Source organism: Tachypleus tridentatus, chromosome 12 (assembly GCF_004210375.1).
Source record: "Tachypleus tridentatus isolate NWPU-2018 chromosome 12, ASM421037v1, whole genome shotgun sequence".
NCBI classification, from domain to species: domain Eukaryota; kingdom Metazoa; phylum Arthropoda; class Merostomata; order Xiphosura; family Limulidae; genus Tachypleus; species Tachypleus tridentatus.
In genome coordinates, this window is record NC_134836.1 from 101,634,591 (window position 1) to 101,653,070 (window position 18,480).

The window sequence follows — 18,480 nt, forward strand, 5'->3', positions numbered from 1 at the left end:
AAACAAACTTAAAACTCCACAAAAAATAACAGTTTTATATTAAATAACAAAACATTAATGCTGAAAAGTTTGGGGTCTCTTACGACTGAGAGCCCCTGGTGCAATATGTCAACCACACTACATTTGTTATAGTCAGTGCGAACAAGACCTTTTCATCAATAGATAGTGTTCAGCAGGCCCGCTGTGATAAGACAGAAACAACAGTGTTTGAGAAGCTATTCATACCATTGATTTCAAGAACAACTCTTATAGTGTGAACTATGTTATGGATTAATAACCCAATATTATTGTTCTTATTTATTTTACCATTGATTATTTATTACTGTTGTATTTTAAGCAACTTTACAATCATTCACAAGATCTGTCGAACCAGCGGTGTGGAGTCAAATAATCTCAGAGTCAACTGTAGAAAAACTACATCAGTAATTCTAATAACTGTCTGTTATCAATACGGAATACAGGAACTGTTTGCTGCCAACATAATATACAACTGAGTTACATAAAGTAGCAGTCATGCTTATTTCTGCGATGTAGTAGATGTATAAATTATAGGTGTTTGTTTATGGAATTTCGCACAAAGCTACACGAGGGTCATCTGCGCTAACTGTCCTTAATTCAACAATGTATGACTAGGAGAAAGGTAGCTAGTTATCACCACCCATTGACAACTCATAGGCTACTCTTTTACCAACGAATAGTAGCATTGACTGTGATATATAACGCCCCCACGTTTGGTGTGACGGGGATTCGAACCGACCCTCGGATGACGAGTCGAGCACCCTAGCCATTTGGCCATGGCGGGGCTGTAATACTGCTGTGACGGATTGTTTTATCTGTGTACATATGAGAAACACATTCCTCGAAAACTGACCAAAACTAAGTGATTTACTATATAGTCCTATCCGATATTTTTTGTTTGAAACATACAATTCAGTTCTTTAGGATACAGATGGATGAGAGTGCTTACCACATAGGATTGACTAAGGCCGTACTTCATGTTGATAAACTTTTTAAGATGTGCTACTGTTACAGCTGCCGGACACTGAAGGTAACGACGCTTGGCATCCTAGAGTGTTACAAATAAGTGTTTCGTCAGGTTTAAGTGCTCAAGTCATATAATTATAAATATTTGTAGTTAACAAACGAAGTTACGAAATAAGATAAACTGGACTACAAAGAAATATCTAAATGTCACTTCTAATTCTAATGTGCTTCACAACAGAATGTATCTGGGTCTTAGCGAAATTGGAGTAACTTTTAACATCGTTGTGAGCTTTGTCCGATTTTTAACTAAAAATGATCTATTATGATAACTTTCATTTAAGATACCTTATTATATTCGTGATGTCAGGAAAACACATAGTTTAATAAAAAACATAGGGTAAAAATATAAAAAAAATCCTATAATTCGAGCGCTTTCGAAACGTTGGTCTTTCTTCATCAGGGGAAACACTGGGAATTCTCTGGAGAAGAATGGATCGTCTTCAATAGCTCTCGTGTTGTAGGGTTTTGTATTTTCATCTTATTTTGACATGTTATATTAACCATTGTTAAGAAGAAAACGTCATCGGATCGAAGTTCTATTACTGGTGGCCACTTTGTTAGCCCGCCACAGATCTGTAATTTAGTTTAATAAGATAATACGTTATATTCGGGTGATATAGATACGACAAGATGCCGGAAGATGTCTGTTTTAATGGTGTAGCCCAAGGGTCAAAGTGTTTGCTCTGCAACAGGATAATAGATATTCCATCAGAATTTAAATGATTCCAGTTATTATAGAAAATGTTGGAATGAGTCTTACAAGATACGTCACACGATCCTGAAGTCTCATTTCTACCAGCCTACCTTCTAACTACCACAGAAACCAGGCCTTCCTGTTCGCATTTCAGATAAGCATTTTACGAATTGGTTACCGATTGAAATGTGACAGGTTTGGTAATGCTGGTCCGCATAGTATTCTCCCTCGCTTAGTTACCAGTGGTTGAAAGCTACGGTTTCTTTTAGTGGCCGTTGCATTCCTGTTCGATTGGTTGTGATGAACGACGTCTCTGAACAGCCGTTCAAAGAAATGGTCTTTGTTAACGGCGCTCCTGTCAGACGAACACAACCACGATGCATCTTTGAAACGTGGAAAGTCCCTCGCCCTTACAAAATGTATCGTAATACAAACTATGACATTCAGGGCTGTACTTCTACTAATAAACTGGCTGCCACTAAATGTAAATCACATCTTAAAATAGAACTTATGTAAATGTTATATCTTACCGTGTCGTCTTCAGATTCGGGTGTAATAGCAGAATGATCATTGGTGGGTAGCTGATTTTTCCTGGAAAGAAAAACAAATGCTATTATGTTCATTTTACTGTTTTTTCTATACGCACTGTTGCCGAGAGTGTAAAATGGCACATTCAATTTCTAAATAAATCTTAGTCCTACGCATACTTTTGTATGCACGTATATAACACAAACACTAAACGTACTAATAAAAGTACTTCACACTTACAACAATAATTAAGAAAATTACACTATAAACATACTGTCTGAAAATTAAACTACAATCAGAATATTTATAAAAATTCAAACTCATTATTATTTTGTATAGTTTTCTATGCTTGCAGGAGTATAGAACCCATCTACAATGAAAACCACAAACAACTTCATATAAATGTTTTTTATTCTACCAAACGTTTCCGCTTACGCTTCTTTCAAGGGTCTGTACACTATTTTGTAACATGTGACGTTCATACACCTTTGAAAATGGCGTAAGCTAACACGTGGTGGAATAAAACAACATCTCTCTGAAGTCGATTTTCTTCTTCCATGGCCAGGTGGTTAAGACACTCGACTCGTAATCCGAGGGTCGCGGGTTCGAATGCCCGCCCTACCAGACATGCTCGCCCTTTCGGCCGTGGGGTGTTACAAAGTGACAACCAATCCCACTATTCGTCGGTAAAAAAGTAGCCCAAGAGTTGGCGGTGGGTGGTGATAAGTAGCTGCTTTCCCTCTAGTCTTACATTGCGAAATTAGGGACGGCTAGAGCAAATAGCCCTCGGGTGGCTTTGCGTGAAATTCAAACCAACCTTCTTCCATGTAAAATCAAATTCATTTGATACTCACAGAGGAAATACTTTATGTATATAAATATGCATAAGTTTATAATTATTTTAAGGGTCTTATAGGTTCAGATTTCTTATAGATTTTATAGAAGGAATAAAATGGTCAAACTGAACGGCTTTATGTTGTTGTTTTGAATTAAGCACAAAGCTGCACAATGGGCTATCTGTGCTCTGCCCACCACGGGTATCGAAACCCGGTTTTTAGCGTTGTAAGTCCGCAGACATAACGCTGAGCCACTGGAGGGCAAACAGCTTTATGTACACTTTCCTCGTAGGAGGCTCCTGAAATAGAAATAGATTATTTTTGCTTCAGTTTTTTTTTTATTCGTTTCGTATTAAATGAAAAGCTACACACAACGGGCTATCATTGCTGTTCGCACCATACGGATTGGTTCCCGAATTTTAACGTTATAGTCCTCAAACTCACTAGCTAGGAAATATAAACAAAATAAACGTTTGTATGATAAAACGAAATTTTAACTTACTATTAATTACCAAATCGTAACATATCTTTAAAATACCCACACATACTTGATAGTAGTGATTAAATGTACACTCTTGTAATATTTCGAATTACTGGTACGTGCTTTTACACTAAAGTAATTCACGCTGTTGTTACTTAAGCATTAGAACATTAATGTATGTTTCACTGCTGTTGGATATATATATACAGTTAGAGATTAAGTGTATCTCAAAATCTTACAGCTTTTATAAAATTATTTAATTTTGATTAACATTATTGTCAAGTAGGTTTTGTTTTTGTTTGTTTTTCTGTGCAACTCTAATTTTAAATTTTAATATTTATAGCAGAGAGATGCAAAACTGATACCACCAACGCGGATATCCCAAGCATGATATTATATCACAGCGAATTAATTAGGTTTCATAACAATTTATTTTTCCACTTACCCATATCCGTATTCTAGAGATAAGCTAATGGAGTCGTCTGGGGTATAGATTACTCGTTGTTCTGTCAGCTCTCCGCGGTCTTCCTGACACGTCACATGTGCAGCTACGCAAAACAGAAAATCATTGTAAAGATAACATAAACGTCTTTAATTATATATATATATATATTTTTAATCAACTAATTTTTTTACAAAATTGCATATAAGAATCGGACAATTTCAGGTTACTGATAAAGAATTTGACTTTGAAATATCTGACACTGTTAAATGGTCATTAGTTATCTTCGGTATAAATCACAAGCAACACATTTCAACATGACATTAAACCTGAAATGTCCCGCCGCTTAATGTGTCAAGGCCTAAGGTATGTCGATTCACGTGATCAACAATATTGTGGTCAACATAACTTAATCCATTTCTTCGCGATTTCTGTATTAATACAAACACAATTATCATGTCATGGATAATCTCCAGATTAATTACAACATTTTAACACTTTTCAATTGTTAAACATTCGAAGAAAATGTAGTTCAATGCCACACACTGCTCTGGTTATCCGTGATACAATATTTCGTGAAGTCCTCCGCTAGTACAGCGTAAGTCTATGAATTTACAACGCTGAAATCAGGGGTTTGATTGCCCTCGGTGGACTCAGCAGGTAGCCCAATGTAGCTTTGCTATAAGAAAACACATACAAACACTTTTCGAGGAACTTCACAAACAACGCCGCACGTACGTTGTCACAATTGCATCTTAAAGTGTAACTGAATATTCCGAAACGTACGCAATTTCGTCCTTAAATAACGGTTGTATTAAAATGCTGCCAGATCACACCCTGTTTTGTTTTTTTCTTGAACAAACACTGGATGAAATGCTCGAGTTCATCAATTAATTAGCGCAACTGCTCATCTTACCTTTTCATTATTTCACAAATGATGCCTGAGAGCACATAGAAATTAGTCAAACTTCCGTTGGTGTGTGGAGCAAAAGAAGAGCTTCTTAGAATGTGTTTTACAGATGAACTTCCTTAAGACAATTTCTATATTGAGAATCCATCTTTTTACTTAGATTTTCCTAAACTATATTTGTTTTTACTGTATACATTAGGGTGCGTCAAAAAACAAAAAGTTGTGACACTCAGTCGCTCGCTTATAATTTGATTCCATTCAATGAAAAAAATATGCTAGCGTAAAAATCAATCCAATACATTAATATTTAGGGGTTGCGCAATGCGCTCAAAATAACAACGTGCTTCCAGAACCAAACAAAAAGTTGGCATTAGTGAAAGGCTAGCTTCGGCTTCAGACAGAACCCAGATCAGTGACCGAAAAGCCGCGCAAATTTTGCTTCCTTTTGCAGCTCATATTGGACATAATATCGAGGATCTTGCCATTAACCCAAGTTCCATAAGGAGGAAACGAATTACAAACCGTACTCTTCTAGCAGCTGAATTGAAGGAAAGTTTTTTCTCCAAACGTTCCTTTGACATTACATTGGGATGGTAAGCTGATGCCTGACTTGGTTGGCAGAGAGAAGATCGAACGTTTGGCAATTTTAGTTTCAGGTGAAGGTGTAGAGAAGATTCTTTCAGTGCCCAAGATTGATAGTGGGGATGCAAATTCAGTAGCTTCTGAGATCGAATCAGTTTTAGTTGAATGGAATATAAAAGACAGAATTAAATCGCTTTGCTTTGACACCACGGCGACCAATACAGGATCCAAATCTGGCGTCTGTCTGAGGATTGAAATGTTACTTGAACGTGAGCTCTTGCACCTTGCCTGTAGACATCACATTTTGGAGATTCTTCTGAGCACTGTATTCTCTACTCTCGTGATAGAGACATCAAAAAGTCCAGATATTACTTTTTTTTAAACTTTAGAGATTGTTGCCCTAAAATTAATAAAACTAAGTACATAACAGCAGTAGAAGCAATGCCACTCGAATACAGCCTTGGAAGGATGATATTATTCAATTTTGTCAGAATTTTCTTCAATCTCATCAACCACGGGACGATTATAAAGAGCTCTTGGAATTAGCTGTCATTTTTCTTGGATCTCTTCCACACGGACGTTCTTCAGTTTCTTTCCGTACTTCTGGTGCTGTACATCGTGCACGATGGATGGCTCGAGCAATATATTCTCTAAAATTTGGATGTTCCAAGAGGAGTTTGGTAGACTGCAACCACGGCCTGCTTCATCTCGTGTTTCATTTGACGCACAATTCTGCAGCAAACTTGGCGATTTGTGTGTCTTTATAACTAAACATTACTTGCTCTCATGGTTTACAGCTAAGGATGCTTCCGTGGCAGCTCGAAGGGACCTTACACTACTCAAGGAACTTGCATTGCATGAAAATCATATGATTAAGGAAGTTGGTACAAAGGCAATGAATCGGCATTTATGGTATTTATCTGAGGTTGCAGTTGGGCTTGCGCTCTTTGATGACGGTGTAACGAATAGCGACAAACTCAAGATGGTCTCAAATATGAATACCGTGAAAGGATCTCCTAGGCCAACTTCACGTTTAACAGTTGATGCTGCAAGAAATGCTGTTTCCAGAAAACTTCCAGATTTTTTTACCTCGGCAACGAAGAAAATTTTCTCCCATCTGGATATTAGTAGCGCATTTTTATCATTACCACCGAAAGAGTGGAGCGCCTCCGAAGAGTACAAACAAGGAAAGGACAGAGTAAAGAAACTTTTTGTGACAAATGACGCAGCTGAAAGAGGAGTAGCTTTAATTCAACAGTTTACATCAAAGGGCCGCACCAAGAACGAAGATCAATGCGAAGGGGGCAGGCAAGATAAAACTTCAATGAAATAAATTTTTCTTTCAAGTTTTTATGTTTTTGCTAATTGTATAATCAATAAATATTAAATAAATTATTTAAATAATTTAATTACCATTAACAATGTAATGTAGGGTAAATTTAAGGAAAATAGTGAACTTTTCGTAGGATGCGCGACCCCTAAATACTTCGCGATTGAAATGAAACTTTGTCTATGTTCTTTTCTCATGCAGTGGCACAACTGAGCAAAAAAATTGGGACATTTTAATTTTTATCCTTTATCCGCTGACGCACCCTAGTATACATATTTCTCGTGTCGCAATGGTTGTTTGGGGGTGTCGTTAACCACGCAAAAAAACCTAAAACAAAAAAGTTATTCTGTTTTATGGGAATACCCTAACACATTCTTTTAATACTACACCATTACACTCTATTTTTCGGGGATACATTAGACACTTGGGGTTTATCATACATTTAACTCGCCTAGAATATTTTAAGCATCAGAATGAAAAACAGTTTGCGTAACCATAATATTTATATTATGACAAAACGTAACCTAAACGAAAAGGTTACATTCTAAAGCGATGCCAAAGGTGAACATTTCGAACAGGTGTAAGACCAGAACGTAAAAGAAACAAAACTGGTGGCACATTTTGGTAGTATCAATCTCTCTGTTGCTGTGTTATTAACGTCTTTACTTCTAAACAACTGTAACTTTGTTTGTTTGTTTTGGAATTTCGCACAAAGCTACTCGAGGGTTATCTGTGCTAGCCGTCCCTAATTTAGCAGTGTAAGACTAGAGGGAAGGCAGCTAGTCATCACCACCCACCGCCAACTCTTGGGCTACTCTTTTACCAACGAAAAGTGGGATTGACCGTCACATTATAACGCCCCCACGGCTGGGAGGGCGAGCATGTTTGGCGCGACTCGGGCGCGAACCCGCGACCCTCAGATTACGAAGCGCACGCCTTAACGCGCTAGGCCATGCCAGGCCCTGTAACTTTGTAATAAAGTCGTTCCAAAGATTAGCCACGAAAGTAACAAATTCCGTCAGCGTTCAATCTTCTGAAATCGGTTCTATCGTACCTATATATGCTCTAGTTATAATACATTGTATTAATTATAGTTACGATGTTTATAAAAATATTAATATATCTTCCTCATTTATCTTGTGATTCATCGGGCAGTAACAATAAATTGAAAAGCCATCGAAGCAAATTTTTTTTAGAATTAAAAACTATTACTTGAATATATATATGTCGAACAGTGTCTTTATTTGCATTTTTAGGGGACAAGTGAAATTATTAGAAAACTACAAATCTCACGTTTAGGTATTTTTTCTAATAGAGTTAAATAATATTTTGCTTGTAAGTGGTTTGTTTGTTTTTTACTTTTGGTAACTCATTGCTCATTTACCATATAAACAATATGCTTTCCTAAAACCAGCCGAGTGCTTTACCGTACAAGAAATTACACACTTTTGGAAGTTATTCTTTTGTTTAGGGCCTGCTTTTTCACTTCAGTTTTTTACTGGAATTCGAACATATTTCAAAACGAAATACATAAACGTAATTGGCTTTTTTTAAACTACATTTTATGAAGTTTTTGTTTGTGTTTTGTTTTCTCATTTCCAAATACTGTACTACACTTACTATGGAATATTTTTTTTATTTAAAATGTAGATAAAATGTTATATCCTGAACAACTAGAATGTTCTTACAAAGTCAAATAAAACTGTTATTTCTTCACTAATTACGTTTATTTCTCTAAAGCAATAAATGTACTTTGACTGTTGATAGCGAGAGACACCGTTGCTTGCATCATAAGATTCTATCTAATGCACCCCCACTTTGTTTCACTACCAATTCTGTCACGTAACGATTCGACAAACTGTTAATACAATAATTTCATTGGTTTACTTGTAGCATGCAAGAAATTATTAATTGCTTACGTAAAAATTTCAAGCCTTCGCGGAATTTATTTAGCATAGTTAAAAATATCTTGGGAAGGTGCATATATTGTGTTCGATCCTATTATTGCTTTTAGGTTTCTGTTCAACACACTTACTTTTCAATATGTCTGGTGGTTATTACGAGATACAACAGTTTTCACAGCAGCTAGAACAAATAACTTAACAGTTACGAATATTAATTAATAAAGTACAAAACTTATCGTTTTCCTTACGCAGTGTCTTCCAACTGTGAGTTTCGATATATTACTCCCGAGTTTCACATGAACTGACGTCTTCTTAAGTTATTCAGTTTGTTTGTTTTTTGGAATTTCGCACAAAGCTACTCGAGGGCTATCTGTGCTAGCCGTCCCTAATTTAGCAGTGTAAGACCAGAGGGAAGGCAGCTAGTCATCACCACCCACCGCCAACTCTTGGGCTACTCTTTTACCAACGAATAGTGGGATTGACCGTAACATTATAACGCCCCCACGGCTGGGAGGGCGAGTATGTTTGGCGCGACTCGGGCGCGAACCCGCGACCCTCAGATTACGAAGCGCACGCCTTAATGCGCTAGGCCATGCCATACCACGTTATTCAGCAGCTACAGTTTAACGTATCACGAATTTTACATAAATCACTATGATGATATGATTTAAACGTAAACAGTTTCTTCCATAACACCTTAAAGCTCCTGTTTAATGTATCGTAAGTGATAATAAATAAAATTTTATATGCTTGTATATGATTTACGCAAATTCTCCAAAAAGTTTATTTACGTAAATGTTTTAAAGTTTCAAATGCTTTTAGTAAATCATTGTGAGATTTCCAATTGTTTGGGCGAGATTTTTTAGAGACAATTGTTGAATTAACTTTATATGTTTTCAGTAGCTCAATTCTTCTTAATAAATGGATCATCAAAATAACTTGTTCAAGTTTCTCAATGCATTGTGCTGGAATCATTTCTGGGTTGTTGTGTTTTTATTGTATATTTTATCTGAGGTTTTTCACGTGGCTAGCAATTTACTGATACAGTATAAACGACAACAGTTGTTTAATTGATGTAAAACATTATATATGTATATATCGTCCTGTGCTTAATTCATATAAAACAATGTATTTAAATACGTTACCATATAGTCATCATATTGCCGCCATTTGTCATCTGGGGTTCTTAAATAGTTCATACAACTTTCGTAGACAAATGTCTCCGCGACTGTCATCTAACATATGTATGTAGCTTTTACACTTCATTACCCAAGTGATCCTTTTTTACATACAGCAACCTTTATGTTACTTCACCTGTAATATATTATTTATCCTTCTACGATACGTTCTTTGTTTCAGGACCTTATTCAACCGACAGTGTTTAGATACATTATCAAGTGACTGTAAGTGGGATGACTTTTCATAGTATTTACCTGATACTTTACATGGTGCATCAGTCTACTACTATCTGACGTAATTTTTTTGGAAGAATTTATTTAATAGACACAAGTATCAATTTTAGTAGGTTTCAGACTCGTTTGTAATTGAGTTTTTTGTTTTTTTTGGTCGACATTTTTTTTTATCTTTCTAATTATAAGAGTGAGTTTCTAATTACACTAAAGCTCCGATTATCCCGGCTAACTGGGGTCATCAGTTGTGTGGGTAATTGAAAATCCGGATATTTTGATATTATTAAAAAATCGTATGTCTAGAATATATTTTACAACACTTCTTCACTGGCATTATTCCAAATTCGACTCTTTCTTTACTTGTTCAAAATGTCCACTTCGTCACCCAACGAAAGAACCACTGTTTCGCGTGTGGTAAACATTTTTACTCATACAGAGAGCAACTATGATGTGAAATAAACACACCTGTTTAATTTTTAAGGAAACAAAACACACATCCATACTGTCTCCTGCTGGTATAGCGGTAAGTATACGGACTTACAGCGCTAAAATCAGGGGTTTGAGTCCCCTCAATGAACTCAGCTTATAGTCCGATGTGGCTTTGCTATAACAAAAAAACTAAGTAATATACTAACTGACAGTTTTGAGGCGAGATCTGTCCTTTGGTATAAAGTGATCCAGACATGTTAGGACTCGTTTAAACTTTGTGGGATTCTTTACAAAGAAAATACGTGCATGAATGTAAACATTTTTAATTATTATAACTTTATCCGCAAAATTGATGTTCGGATGGATCGGCGTTCTACTATAACGTATTCTTAATCTTTGAATAGCAATTACAACGTTATATCTCACTACATTTTCAACGAGTTTATTAATTGTGCACTTTGTAATTCAACCCGACTTGTCTAATGATAACTTAGCATCAAATAAGCTGCTAGGAGTCGCACATCTGTGAGTTAACTAGAATGACAAAACTATATAGAAACATTTTCACGGAATGTTGCAGGCATTCAAAAGTTATGTAGCCTGATAGTAGCAGTTATTTCATTCATATCCGGTGTTAAAATGAAGACGTCGCTGTTTATTATCCATCTATATGTAACATTAACCTTCTGATCAGCATAGTAAATATGGTAATTTTTAATACTGTTGCTACTGTTACCGTTAACTGACATTAAAAAAAACCCACTAAGAACACATACGACCATTTACCTGCTTCTGGGTGAACTTCGTAGAAGTCTCTTCGGCGTTTCATTTCATCTAGAAGAAAACAGATTTAAGGTTATATGTAAACAGTAAACTAATAATAAGATCTGCTAAGACACCGGGTTAACAAACTAAAACAAATGGTAATTAATATACTGTACTTAGACAAGTGTTTTAAAAACAGCTATGTAAACAGTAAACTAATAATAAGATCTGCTAAGACACCGGGTTAACAAACTAAAACAAATGGTAATTAATATACTGTACTTAGACAAGTGTTTTAAAAACAGCTATGTAAACAGTAAACTAATAATAAGATCTGCTAAGACACCGGCTAACAAACTAAAACAAATGGTAATTAATATACTGTACTTAGACAAGTGTTTTAAAAACAGCTATGTAAACAGTAAACTAATAATAAGATCTGCTAAGACACCGGGTTAACAAACTAAAACAAATGGTAACTAATATACTGTACTTAGACAAGTGTTTAAAAAAACAAACGTATTTTTAAAAGTGTGATCGACAAAGACTTTGCATTCAATAAAATAGTCTTCTGCAAACACGTACGGGAAATTATAAATTTCTTTTGGCAAAACGAGGTAAAACCTGAGGAATAACTGACAGTTATCATCTTTAAGATATGGAGTTCCCCTGTGGACCATCTTCGATAAAAACAATACAACAGTTCACTGGAATAACTCCTGTGACCAATTCCAATGTCATCAAACTGTGTTAATCAGAACCAAGTTATGACGGCCACGCGTAAAGTTTAAAAAGGTTTGTGTGATATTAACAAAGCTACATTCATACCAATTCCAAGCTTCAACAACACAAGAAGCTGTTGTCAGCCATTACTATGTCATTTATTAGAGGCTCACAACAAACCAGTCTCCTTCAAACTAAGAACACAAGAAAACATTTTCTTGGAGGTGTTTCAATTCTAGCGAACATCGTGACCCGTCTACTTGATGATTAATTGTTATCGAACTGATTGATATAACGGGGACGTTCAGACGGTTTATTCCATGACGAGATCCGATAATACGTTTGTTTATCTAAACGAAATTTCTTTGATCCAGACAATATACTGTAATTCCATCAAATAACCAAATAAAATGACAAAAAAAATTAAATTACACAAACTTTGGCCACCATCAGATAAACTTAACTAAGTTATAATAAAGAAGGACATTTGAATAAGAAGTGCCACAGTAAATTATTGAGATTTATGGTTTTGCCATACAACTTTAATGTGGCACACGTCTCCTCTGCACACTGGTAGAGCAGCTAAGATTCCTCTGGTTATTTGTAACTGTTTTAGCAATTCAGAAAAGTATATTTCAGTTTTAAGTAAAACATAAAATACACCTGCCTGCTTCATAAATTATTATTAGGGCCTCTTAGTTTCGATAATATAGATAACGTATATTTTATTATATAGCTAGTTTCAAGTGTACGTTAGTTATTGGGTTAAAATAATATAGTTTTACCCCAAATGATAGGGTAAACAAGGTCAACAGCTGTGTCAATATTGTGTAAGAGTAATTTCAATGTTACTGGCTTTAGCAGGATATTCAATTGTTCATTAATGTACTCAAAGTTCTGACAATCATCTGGTGCAAGCCAACTTCAATCATGCACCTCCTGCAACCCACTCGGTTTACTTCTTGGTCCTGAATTAGAACCAAAGCCCTCACGCTGGAAGCTGAATCAAACTGTAAGTATTCGACAATGAAACTTGCAACACCCTACAAGCAAAATTTGGTTCTGCATTAAAAACTTGGAACACTCAGCAGCGAAATTTGGTTCTGTATTAAGACTTCAAACGCACAACAGGCGAAATTTGGTTTTGCATAGAAAACTTCAAATACCCAACAGTAGAACTTGATTCTGTATTAAAAACTTGGAACACTCAGCAGCGAAATTTGGCTATGTATTAAAAACTTGCAACATCCAACATTGGACTTGGTTTTGTATTAAAACTTCGAACACCCAATAACGAAATTTGGTTCCGAATTAAAATTTCGAAAACACAACAGGCGTTTAGGAAGTTAACACGATATGGTGTCTAGACTACGTTGGTATAGTCTTGTTATCAAGCACGTACTCCCATTGTTTAGGAAGTTAACACGACATGGTGTCTAGACTCCGTTGGTATAGTCTAATTATAATTATTTATAAATTAACACGATATGGTGTCCAGACTCCGTTGGTATAGTCTAATTATCATTATTTATAAATTAACACAATATGGTGTCTAGACTCCGTTGATAAAGTCTTATTATCATTATTTATAAATTAACACGATATAGTGTCTAGACTCCGTTGGTATAGTCTAATTATCATTATTTATAAATTAACACGATATGGTGTCCAGACTCCGTTGGTATAGTCTAATTATCATTATTTATAAATTAACACAATATGGTGTCTAGACTCCGTTGATAAAGTCTTATTATCATTATTTATAAATTAACACGATATAGTGTCTAGACTCCGTTGGTATAGTCTAATTATCATTATTTATAAATTAACACAATATGGTGTCCAGACTCCGTTGGTATAGTCTAATTATCATTATTTATAAATTAACACAATATGGTGTCTAGACTCCGTTGATAAAGTCTTATTATCATTATTTATAAATTAACACGATATAGTGTCCAGACTCCGTTGGTATAGTCTTATTATTTAGTACGTACTCCCATTATTTATAAATTAACACGATATAGTGTCTAGACTCCGTTGGTATAGTCTAATTATCATTATTTATAAATTAACACGATATAGTGTCTAGACTCCGTTGGTATAATCTTATTATTTAGTACGTACTTCCATTATTTATAAAATAACACGATAATGTGTTTAGACTCCATTGGTATAGTCTTATTATCGAGTAGGTTGTTTACTTCTTTGGTACATTTTTTTTATTAAGTACAACCTGAGGGCGTTTAAGAAGTACCTTGAAGTCCAGTTGAGAAGATGGCCTTGTTGCAAAGACACTGAACTAAACGTGTTGGTTTAATTCCGAAAAGTGAACTTCAGAACACATCTACTATATACAAAATGTATTTAAAACTAGCCAATTGTCAAATTAATAGGTTTAAAAATTCATCTAATTTTAGATGAATTTTCCATGTTTTTCTAAACAAAGTGAAAAAAAATCTGCACTTCTATGTGAAGAAAAACAATAGAACAACAAATATTACAGCTTATAATTACAAGAAGAAGAAAAATCACATGTTGGAGTCCACACTTGAATCACAGTGGAAGACTTTAAAAACCTACAGTAAACTAAACAAGTGCACGTGATATTGATTTTTAAAACTTGCTAGCTAGAGATGAAAAATGCGCGACTTACTTCGAAATAGTCCGGGAACCAATTTGTAGACAATATCTTGTAAGGTTTTGTCAGCTCTGCGTGATAATAAAAACAGAAGTATTATTGTAATATGGTTATTTGAATAAACAATTACATTAACTCTACCAAATTAACAACTAATTAACAAAACATTACTCATGTGCGATTGTACTGAATGTGTAATACAACTGAGTTGCTGTTACAAGTATGTATACATAATTTAGTATCTGGTGCATACCATTTTAACTGCTACAAATAAGTGTTTCCAGCGTTACATAAACTTACCACAGACCATTCCCCTAACTTCACTTGGATAAAAGAGTATGTGTAGTTTGTAAATAATTAATTAATTATATTAGAAATTATGACTGTATGAAAAACACAGTTACGTTTCACGTACTTTATGGTTCCTTCAGATGTCTACTTCGGGCACATCGATACTTATTTCAATTTAATTTGTTTCAAAATTTAAATTGTCTTGGATAGTATCGAGCTCTCGCAGTTACACTGACGGCTTTACCGCAGAGAACTGTTTGTTTTGAACTCCGCGCAAAGCTACTCGAGAGCTATCTTTGTTAGTCGTCCCTAATTTAGCAGTGTAAGACAAGAGGGAAGGCAGCTAGTCAGCACCACCCACCGCCAACTTTTGGGCTATTCTTTTACCAACGAATAGTGAGATCGAACGTCACATTATAACGCCCCCACAGCTGAAAGGGCGAGCATGTTTGGTGTCACGGGGATTCGAACCTGCGACTCTAAAATTACGAGTCAAGTGCCTTAACTACCTAGGCCACGCTAAGCCTAACGCAGAGAAAGAAATAGTTCTAATTTAGCTTTTCGTATATAATTTTACTTGAATGTGTTCACTGAGATAACACGAGCATGAATATATTTGTTCTTTAAATCAATAGCACACCCATAAACAATATCCCACACTGAAAATATCTAGGTCTACAGAAAGGTATTAAAGACGTTTACAGTTAATAGTTTATTACTATATGTTCTAAAGTACTGTCTAAAGATGTCTTGGGCCAATACGAGGGTTTCAAAATATTTGCCAGCTCCACACAAATACATTGTTCGAGTTCTTATCGCCAGTTCGGTCAAACCCTGTACGACAACCTTTTGTTTTGATAATAATAATGCATCGTAATTTCTACTGCAAAAAGCTTCGGCGAAATTCTATTATGCTCAAAGCGCACAACTTCTCCGTGTTGGACGTCCATTTCATGTACAAAGACAACTGTTTCCCGATTCCATTTTATTCTTTCTGATCTTATAGAAATTCAGAGGCGTTGCATGAGGTGACTTGGCTGACAAGTACTGGTATGGAATATCACGAATGCCATTTTCATACTCCAGCGCAATGAGGTATGGAACAGTTGAACGAGAGATATGAATGGGAGCCCATGCCATGCTGGCTTAGTCCACGCACAAAGCCAATACGTTTTGGAGTAAAAAGACAAACAAACTTCGGTAAAACACGTACAAGAGTTCACTTCAACCTACACATCTACTTTTGTGATCACTAACATGCCAATTATTCAACATTTCAAATAGTTTCGCAACATGTTGTGCACTACATTCGAAAATTTGTTTTATTCATTAACAAAAGGAAAATAACCTGAGACTTGTAGTTATCAAGGTACATATATCTTTATCCTGTATCACTACCTACTGTTACCCCATCCCCCGGGCTAGGTACCATTCACACCGTTTCTTAAAATTTTCTGGATATGTCGTGGAAGTATTGTATGAAAGATCTGTGTCGTTTTGTCAAACGGAGAACATTGTTTTCTATGCCACTGAAAATTTTCTTCATTATGTTGGATACTGTTGTCTAGAGTACATGAACGATTTTTGCCACAAAGACCTTTGTGCTCATATGTTCTTGCCTGTTATAAGACGCCTTTCTTTGCATACCATAGTTGGGGTAAGACATGTTTCAGGTCTCTCATTGGACAGTTCTGATACCCCAAGATGATCCATATTACTTTGTTTCCAATGCCATTAAATACAAGGAAATTCAAAATTCAATTAATGAATTGTGTGCACAGATATTTTAAACTGAAAAGGGTTAAATCCTTTCGAAGTTTTGGGCAGAATCATACTTCCTACAAAACGCCAAATAAAGTTAAATTGTATTTCTAATATATTCCTTTCCACCACGACTTTAAATCAGCTGTGGTAGTCACGTGATTTGCTGTTCTGCATATTGAAACTTTTTAATGTAACATACTCAAACCACTATATTCGTTTAATGTTAAGATTTGTTTGCTGTTTTTGAATTTTGCGCAGAGCTACACAGCGAATTACACTATGTAACAAAATGTTTACTTTTTCTTCTTCCTGGGCAGAAAGTTTTATTTCCCAATTGCTTATGTCTAAAGTAAATGGAAAAGACCTATTTTTCTCTTCAAACTTCGCTTTTATGACCTGAGAGCATATAACGAAAACATGATGGGAGACTATATTTGGGGGCTGATACGTGAAGGTGATTTACATTACAGTCACAAATCTCGAAAAACTACTCACTTCTAAACATTTTTGTATAACTTTGGTATAAATACATGTAAATCTTGATTCATATGTTGTTTTATTTAGTATGCAGATTTGCCCATTTTTACATCGAAAATACGATAATTTCTAAATTTATTATCCAGGTCACAAAAGCAAAGTTTGAAGGGAATAATGACCATTTTCTGTACTTTAACAACATAAGCAATTAATAAATAACACATACTATCCAGGAACAAAATTTGTGTTACATAGTGTTATCAGCGCATAGCTGTCCTTAATTTTCAATTGTTAGAATAGAGTGATAATCAGTATATCACTTGCCACCAACTCCTGTCTGATCGAATAGCGAAATCTGACCGTCACTTTTATACCGCACTCTAGGCTCCAAAGTGCGGGGCACGTTTTTTTGTGTAAAACGTTTATAAACCATGAATCACAAAACTAAGTGTAAGTTGACTCAGACTCCCTAAAGCTCAACGTCATGTTATGTATATATGGGCTAAACGATCGGGTCCAAAGGCTCCCCGTAGTTCAGATATAACCGTGTATTGAACTACTGACGAGGGATGGTAGTCACTAAGCAGCACCCGCCGCTGACTTCTCAAGTCAAATAACTGGATAGACTCTTAACTTTTATAATACTTGCTCACAGCAGAAAGTACGAAGCGTGTTCAACGGCATCATTCAAAGTGTTGACTAGGTCACGTCCAGCTCTACTTATCAAAACCTGTGTCAGGTACGCAGATTGTCATCTGTAGAACCAACCCACGGACTTCGGATGGACTGTGATGGGAAGTAGGCTATATTCAGAATAAAATGTTCCTGAGAACGTCCGTGCAACATTTTCATAGTTTGATGTAAACTATGTTGTAACAGTAATTAGTTAATACAAACTAATCACAAACGAACATTTCCTATAGTATAAAGAAATATAAATTCATTACTTATACTATAGGCTGTAAGACTGAGGACATATAACGTTAGAAACTGGGTTTTGATACCTGTAGTTAGCACGACACAGCCAACCCATTGGAAGATTTGTACTTAACTAGTAAAAAACAAGATGCACACATTACAATCTAACTAGGAACTAATTAAAGTTATTTTTTTAATCCTTTAAATTACCTTATATTCAACAGAGGGCGGGTCTTGTGCACCTGGACATCACATATTGGACAGAACTTGCTGGATTCCAGATATTGCACGATGCAGGTTTTGCAAACTGGA

General features: G+C 35.5%; 1 protein-coding gene across 1 annotated transcript in view; it reads right to left on the minus strand.

Moving 5' to 3' along the window:
• Nucleotides 1–18,480, minus strand: part of LOC143234170 (uncharacterized) — a 79,742-nt gene that overhangs the window by 25,345 nt on the left and 35,917 nt on the right. Inside the window, exons 3-8 of the mRNA XM_076471303.1 lie at nucleotides 18,379–18,475; nucleotides 14,734–14,789; nucleotides 11,376–11,423; nucleotides 4,029–4,131; nucleotides 2,269–2,329; nucleotides 968–1,066 (exon numbers count right to left, since the gene is read on the minus strand). Coding sequence (XP_076327418.1) covers nucleotides 968–1,066; nucleotides 2,269–2,329; nucleotides 4,029–4,131; nucleotides 11,376–11,423; nucleotides 14,734–14,789; nucleotides 18,379–18,475 — 464 coding nt within the window. The remainder of the gene's footprint in view (nucleotides 1–967; nucleotides 1,067–2,268; nucleotides 2,330–4,028; nucleotides 4,132–11,375; nucleotides 11,424–14,733; nucleotides 14,790–18,378; nucleotides 18,476–18,480) is intronic.